The sequence below is a fragment of the Peromyscus californicus genome, unplaced genomic scaffold (assembly GCF_007827085.1).
Source record: "Peromyscus californicus insignis strain IS unplaced genomic scaffold, ASM782708v3 Scaffold_10__1_contigs__length_136768540, whole genome shotgun sequence".
Taxonomy (NCBI): Eukaryota; Metazoa; Chordata; class Mammalia; order Rodentia; family Cricetidae; genus Peromyscus; species Peromyscus californicus.
In genome coordinates this window covers 116,103,644-116,111,680 of record NW_026294391.1, presented here as the reverse complement: position 1 = coordinate 116,111,680, position 8,037 = coordinate 116,103,644, and the positions used below count along the sequence as shown (strand labels likewise).

Here is an 8,037-nt window from a genome sequence, read left to right as displayed (position 1 = left end):
GTACCAGGGATCAGACAGAAGCAGCTCTGGCTCAGGGCTTTCCAGGCACCACCTATCACCATTGCAGGCCAAGTCTGCCTCTGTAGCAGTAGGTGGCCTCTCATTACCATGCTCGGGGGCCTGGCTCTGGGTTGGGTATTTCACTTCTTGGTTTGCTGGACCATGTGACCTGAGAGTGCAACCTAACGAGATGAAAATGAAGCGGGACTCAGATCTGTGCTTGTACCGGCAGATGCCATGTAGACTCACACCCAGTGTTGGCATTATGGTCCTCTGACCCCTGGGGACCCTTGGAGACATACACGAAATGAACGGAACCTGAGCCCCTAAACTCGGGCTGTACTCCTCATCTGGAGCATGCCTATTTAGTGTGTGGTGGACGTTTTCCCCACATGCTCCAGTGTCTTTCTGCACAGGCCTCTGGCCTCTTCCAGAAGGACACCAGCCTTGAGCTCATCCTCCACTGTCCTATATTCCTTTCTCACCTTTTCCTCGAGCCTTACCCTCCCCTCTATCTTCTGTCTTTCCTAAATTCTCTTTTTGGGGGTGGGGTTCAAGACAGGATTTCCCTGTGTAGACCTGGAACTCACTCTGAAGTTCAGGTTGGCCTCGAAATCAGAGATCTCCTTGCCTCTCTGCCTTCTGAGTGCCATGATTAAAGACGTGCCACCACTGGGCGGCTCATCTAGTTGTTGGTTTTTTTGTTTGTTTTTTTCGAGACAGGTTTTCTCTGTGTAGTTTGGTGCCTGTCCTGGATCTCACTCTGTAGACCAGGCTGGCCTCGAACTCAGAGATTCACCTGCCTCTGCCTCCAGAGTGTTGGGATTTAAGGCGTGTGCCACCACTGTCCGGCTCATCTAGTTTTTTGGTTGCCAACCACCTTCTCACCTCAACCCTATCAGTTCCTGGTTTCTCTGGGGGAGCCCAGGGGAGTGCTACTCTGAGTGGACAGACTTTGGATCCTAAGGCCAAGAGAAAACAGGCAAAACATTGCCTTATGGGTGGTTTATCTTTTCAGGAATCTCTGACCTGCAGAAGACCACAGTTACACTTCCCTTTACCCTTGCAGTTCAACTTCAGTTAAGCATTTTTTGACACCAGTCTCTAGAAGCCAAGAGAAGACCTATGCTTCTTGACCAACTGCCACCTTCAGGGCCGGCTCGACTGTTACCCCCTTGGTCAGGGGGAGCAGAGGGTGGTGGTCCTGTCAAGGACAGTCTAGACGGAAGCTCTGAAGCTGCACTTTGCCTGCACAGCTCTGGATGACCCTCTGGGCTTGGAGCTTGCTGTCCCGTACCCCACCCACTTCCCCACCCAGGTACGGTATGGCACCCAAGAAAAACAGGAGGCGTGCAGGCAGTATTTGGTGTACTGAACTCGAAGATTTTCTTCTAACTTTGGGAGACAACAACAAGTGACAACATCGGAACTGCATCTCTGACCAGACAACACTGGCAATGCGGAGTTCATCACACAAGGAAATGTACGCTCATCCAGGTCAAGTCTCCAAAATGATCGAAGCTCCGCAGCCTGCAATGCAGACTGCAAGGAAATAAAGTGCATCACCACCCCATCACACAGCGAGGGCATCATGGAGGAACAAAAGGAGCCCAGGGGGAGGGGGGGGACGCAGAAGCTCAGACTACTCAGGGCCAGAATGGGACAGGAACACAAAGCTGAGTCCTCCTTCTATCCCCGTCTCCTGACTGACGCCACTGGGCCCAGAATCCAGTCCAATGCCAGTGCCTCTGACCTCACACCATAGTCCATGCCTGAGCATGAGCAGGGAGGGGCTTCCCTGGCAGGGCCTCAGACTCCATACCCATTTCTCCAAGTAGTCCATGATCCCTCCTGTACACAGAAAACAGGAGATTCCCAGGAGCTCTTGTCGCTACCCAACAGCTCCATCTCCATCACACATGTTTACACACAGGCGTGCACACATGCATTCAAACATACATATACAGACTACTCAGCAAGACTTGGCAGAAGGAAACCATCGGGTCCTGGGCTATGGCAAAGAGCGGAGAACATGTAGCAGCCACCTTTCAGCTTGTGTCCTTCAGCTGAGACAGATCTCCATTTGGGTCTCTGACTCCAAGTAGGCAGATGGGTCACTCTGTCCCTGGGGCTGGCTGGCATGCTGAAGGTTTCTGCATCAGGAATGGAATGCACGGACCTTGAGATACCAGCATCAGAAAAGCTGGGGGAATGTTGGTTAAGTAGTAAAAGTATCCCTTGGGCTGTCCTTGGGCATTTGGAGACTCTAGCCTATGCAGGGCCTCCTGGACAGACTGTCCTCCACCTATCTGGAGGAGATTTTTCCCATGTGATGCTAGGGATGGGGCTGCAAGTCTAGGAACAGAGAAACAGGGCCATATAAACCATGGGTTTCAGCCCGTAGTTCCTCAGCCTCCCATGAACCACATCTGCAGTCCACTAGCACACAACTGCTCAGGAGCCCTTGGTCAAGCACCAGAGAGGCAGGGAGGACTAGACATTTCAGGAAGTTCTCGAACCTTCCTCTCTGTTCATGAACTCAACTACTGGCCTGTCTTCTAGACCACTCCCAGGAAAGGAAGATGCCCAGCTTCCCTACCCCATGGTCTCTCTTTCTCCCTAGGTCCCCTGGCAGCTCTCTACTCCCTCCCAACCCCAATGTCCTGCCAGGTCACAAAGAAGACTGCAGAGGAGGTGGGGGAATGGAGGTCCAGGGCAGGCCAAGCTCCCCACTATTCTGTGTAACAAGGGCAAATCCCACGCCTTGCATTGAGCCCCGCTGAGTTCCTGAGGTGGGAGAATACCTCTCCCTCACAGTGTTGCTAGGAGATATCAGTGCCCAAGGTACACTGGTATCTTTTCTATGGAAGGGCCAGAAGACCCGAGCCACGCCACCCCTCTAGGCCTCTACCAGAAGGGCCTTTCCTCTTCTAGGTAGGCTCTTCACTCGGCTGCTCCCCGGGCTGCTACAGGAACAGCAGCAGACATCTCTATGTAGGGATCCATCTTGAAATGATCTCAGAAGTGGTGAGCCATCACCTAGAAGAGCAAGACCTGAAATAAAAAAGAGGGAGACTTCAGAGCTGGCCTCCTGTGCACTCTCCTTCTCTACCCTATCCCGACAGCAGCTGCCTGCTCCTGGAGTCCTTACCACTTCCCCAGATCCTGTGGTACACAGCTGCCAGGCTGCTCATGGCTGGTGGATGGGCTTCTGGGTCTGGAGAGTGTGATCGCAGGTGCTGCAGGGAGCCTGGGCAGACAAGGAGGAATAGTTCCTGTTCTTTCCTGTCTGCAGATGCAGAGCCTGAGGAATGCCCTCAGACCGGGTTAGGGGAGCAAGAGGGAGGGCAGGAGGAGCAGGCAGAGGACAGACCCTGCCCGATCCCCAACAGTGCAGGAGCAGTTTGGAGAAGGGCTGTGTAGAGCTGCAGAGACTATCCTTGGGTCTCCATGCAAAGAAGGGGACAGACCTGAGGTTTGGTTCAGAAAAGAACTGTCCTTTTTATCTGACCACCCAACAGGTAAGGATCAATGGACAAATCTTTACCCCTCATGGGACCTTCCTGGTGGCTCACTGGCCCAATCCTCTCCCACTCAGGGTTCAGGTTACATCTCAGGTGGCTTTCACAAAAAAAAAAAAAAAAAAAACGGACTTGAGACCTGGAAGGTGGGTGGGAGGGGCTTCCTGTCTGTGTGTTGGTGATGAGCTGGCCCTCCAAGATGTCATGGCCGCCCAATACCCAATCATGGAGCCACCAGCAGGGAACACGGGAGAGCCTCGCCTACCTTTTCAGTTTCCAAGCTTGGCTAAGCAGCATGTGTGCCATGGTGTATTCCCTATCCCCACAAACAAGTCATACCCACCAGCCTCCATTCCAACCTGTCTGCAACCTACCTTCCTGCACAGGGCCTGGTAAATCCTGCGGTAGCATCCCCTCTTTCGAGTGTTCCCCCTTTCTGGCCAATGGGAGGCAACAGGTTTGCCAGACTCTGGTGATTCTCTGGATGCAGTGGAAAAGGACTCGGCTGTGAAGGTTTTTTGCGGTATGGGATATGGTACCTGGGGCCCTCCGCGGAGGAGACCTAAGATGGAGGGGTCCGGGCCGTCCCGCCTGCGCCCCCCGCCGCGGTCTCTGGGCACTGCGGGGCCCCACGGTCCTTCCCGGCGGCCGTCTGGCGCGGGTGGCGCGGATGGCGCTCTCCGCCCGAGGGGCCGCCGTGGTGCCGGGCGACGGCTCACTCGATCCGCACCTGCAGGCGGACATTGAGCATCACCGAGGCCACCATGTAGAAGTAAGGGAAGTTCACGCGCAGCCGCCAGGCCAGGTCGAAGAAGGTGAGCAGCGTGCGCGTGAGCCCCTTGCAGAAGGCGCTGTAGGAGCCGCGTGTCGCCGCCCAACGCGACAGTCGCATTGCCAGGCCTGATAGAGCCGCAGCCGCCGCTGCAGCAGACAGGGCTGTAGTCACCGCCATCGGCCTGGCTCACCGGCTCACCCGCTGCAAAGCCAGCTAAGTGCGCTGCGCCACGCCGCCCCACGCTGCCCGGCAGCCCCGCCCTCAGGCTCCCGGGTCCCCGCAGCCTCCAGTGCTCCACCCACCACCCCACCGCCTCAGTTGCTCTCCGCCCTCCCGCCAGACCTGCGACTGCTCAGCTCCGCCTTCTTGCTGCAGGCTCTGGGCAGAAGCCCTCCCCCGAGTTCAGCAGGTATCTTTGTCTCATCCTGAGTCCTGCTGCTGCTGAGAGGCTGCAGTGCTTGGGCCAGGCTTGCTTGGCCTCACTGCCACAGTCCCACGGATGGGAGCCCTCTCTCCACGAAGTCTCGCACCTCTCAAGTGCCTGTCCCACCTGTTCAGCCTGTTAGTCTTCCTACAGTGCACAAACACTGAGTGGCGTGAATGATGTGCCGATAGGATTCATTCTTGGGGAATACTCTAGAATGGAGGGGTTTGAAGGCTAGCTCGTGTGGACCACTTTTGCTAATTCTATAGGAAACTATATCCAGAAGTTCTCTCCTATGCACGCTAACACCCTTCTTCCACTGTCTCCCAGGAAGCCAGGCCAAAGGACTCATTGTACTTTTCATTATTTGCATACTGTACTTAACTATCCCACGCAGTGCCATCAAATCAGTGGTGCATGCATTTTGTTCCTTTTCTGTTGTATTTGATGGTCGCCCTTTCATGTTAACATCTAATCTTTATATCAACAGGTTAAACCAAATCCAAACCAAAGCCAGATCGTCTCTGGCGATGGAGGGCAGTGTTCAGTCACTATGCAATGGTGAGGGAAAACAGTCAAGATTACGCATTGCAGCTCAGCTACTATGATCAGTGGATTAGTTGTAGTAAGTGCATTTTCGTCTTAGGATATTTTCAACTTCAAATTGATTTATCCAGATGTAACCTCAGTGTAAATCAAAGATCATCTGTATATATTAATATGGAGTAGAGTGATTCCTCCATCTTCAATTTTTATTTTACAGCACATCTTTAGTTATTCTAGGGGCTGTGCATATCCATATAATTTAGGAATCAAATTGTCAGTACAAAAGGCATTGCTTGAAATTGTGTTAAAAAGATCAATTTTGAGGGAGAACTGACACCATTTCTATGCTGATTGTTTTAAGTCACAAACAGAGTCTGTCTTCGTCCATCAAAATGTTTTTTATTTCTTTTATTAAAATTTGTATGGTTTGGCATTGAGATCCTTTATACATTTTTATAGGTAATCTAAAGTACAATTTTCTTTGAAGGCATTAGAAATGATTTTGGACTTCTGATCTCAGCTTCCATATGCTTATTCATTATTAGTATACAGAAATGTATCTTTGTGTGTATGTATATGTGAATGCATGTGTATGTATTCCTGTGTGGATACACATGCATGTGTAGGTGTTCATGCATTTTTGTGTGTGGAGGCCGGAGGACAACCTGAGGAACACATCCACTTTTATCTTTTGGATTGTCTCTTAATGGCTAAGAGCCCTCCAAGTAGAACAGAAGGGCTGATGAGCCCCAGGGCTCTGCCTGTCTCTGCCTTCCCAAGGTCTGGGATTCAAAACATGTGCCACTGCCAGGTATGACCACACATGTCTTTGATTTCCACCACTCAGGAGGCAGAGGCAGACAGACCTCTGCAAGTTTGAGGCTAGCCTGGTCTACATAACAAGTCCCAGGCCAGTCAGGCCTACATGGTGAGACTACGTACAAAAAAAAATAAACCCCAACAAACAAACCCAAAATAAGCAAGCCAACAGCCTCCCCCTGTGCCTCCATACCTGGCTTTTACATGTGTTCTGGGGATAGAAACTTCGTGCTCTACTTTCTCAGTCATCCTCCTACCCTTGAAATAAAAATTTCTGTACATTCATCTGTGTCCAGTGAAGAAGTTAAACTCTTAGCTTGTTTCTAGGGATCTTTTTTGTTAATACCGTGAAACTTGGTAACTAGAATATCATATCGTATACAAATTGGTGCAGTTCTTTATTTGTTCTTTCCAGTCTTTATATCCATTCCTTGTTTGATTGCAGTGGATAGGATTCACAGTGCTAGGCTGAATGATAAGTTAGCTACCCTCATGGCTGTGTATTGGCAAATGCATTTTCTAAATCACTAATGCTGATTATCTCTAAAAAGTAATATTATAGTGCTGGGCATAGTGGCGCACACATTTAATCCCAGCACTTGGAAGGCAAAGGCAGGCAGATCTCTGGGTTTGAGGCCAGCCTGGTTTACAAAGAGAGTTCCAAGATAGCCAAAGCTGTTGCACAGAGAAACCCTGTCTCAAAAAAATAAAAAAAAAAGTATTATTATAAACTGTCATATATCTAACGATTTGATTCAGTCTCGATCTGTAGCCATACTTGTCTGGAACTCACTATGTAGCCTAGGCTGGCCTTACTTTTGTGTTAGTAATTATTTTTGTAATGAACAATGGCTCTTATGTCAAAAAAGGGGGGGCATGTACATGCATGATTGTAGGGGCACATACCTGTACATGTGTGTGTGTGTATGTGTGTGTGTGTGTGTGTGTGTGTGTGTGTGTGTGTGTGCACGCACAGATGCATATGCTTGTACATGCAGAGGCCAGAAGCTGTCTGTTTTAGCACTAGAGTTACTTATGGGTTTTTGCTAGATACCTGGCTTATTATGTAGTCTTGGAATCTGAACTCCATTTTTCACTATTGATGTCTTCATGATTGTATATCAAGTGCTCTTAACTGCTAAGCCAGCTCTCCAGTCCCTAGTGAAAGAATTCTTGCAAGTAGTATTTGGTTATGAACTTCAACTTAACCCCAACTGTTCACTCATTACAGTTTCAGACTTTTCAGTCTACAACGTTAGATTGGGATACGAGTGCCTAGGCATGAAAATATAAAATGCCAGAAGATACATGAATTTGTGTCATGGTTATAGTTAAAAAAAAATTTAAACAAGCCATAATTTTTAGAGTAGGTAAGCAGAAAAAGTAGGCATGATAGTTAATGCTTACCATCCCGAAACTTGGGAGGTTGAGGCAGGATGAAGCCCAGCATGGCCTGCACGGTGAGTTCAAATCCAGCCTGGAGCACATACCAAGAACTTGCCTAAATATCTGAGATTTAGCTTACTAATAAAGATAGTTATTAAGCTCTTCAAGGCTAGTTTCTTTTGAGTATTAGAAATCAATTCTTGAGGTATTCTGTTAGTTAACTGAAATAGAAATGTTCTAGGTATATTGTTCTTCCTGCTAGATTGGCACCTTTATTACAAAACTTCCTTCCTATAACCCTACCGAGATAAAGTTTTATACTGACTGATTGACTGCAAGTTGGGTCAAATACAACCCTCCTTATAAGTGAGGTCTTCCAGGAAGCCACTGAACAGACCAGATAATAATTACCTGAGAGACTTAAGCTTTATATATGTTCCTCCTCCATTTGACAATTCTGGTGACAGCCAGGCTAATGTTTTCACCTGGAATGTGGGCTGTCAGTTCCGCTGACTATGCTGCAAGGAGAGAGTGGGAGCTAGAAGTAAGACGCGTATAAATGCCAC

The 8,037-nt window shown here is 49.4% G+C and overlaps 1 protein-coding gene across 1 annotated transcript; it reads right to left on the bottom strand.

Annotated features, from left to right (window-relative positions):
• Positions 1-1,351: 1,351 nt before the first annotated feature.
• Positions 1,352-4,586, bottom strand: LOC128111401 (small integral membrane protein 10-like protein 2A). The gene is made up of 3 exons (XM_052739702.1): positions 3,896-4,586; positions 3,152-3,250; positions 1,352-3,054 (listed from the first exon to the last, which is right to left on the bottom strand). The coding sequence occupies exon 1, from the start codon at positions 4,471-4,473 to the stop codon at positions 4,237-4,239; it is 237 nt and encodes a 78-aa protein (XP_052595662.1). The 5' UTR covers positions 4,474-4,586; the 3' UTR covers positions 1,352-3,054; positions 3,152-3,250; positions 3,896-4,236.
• Between the last annotated feature and the right edge of the window lie 3,451 nt (positions 4,587-8,037).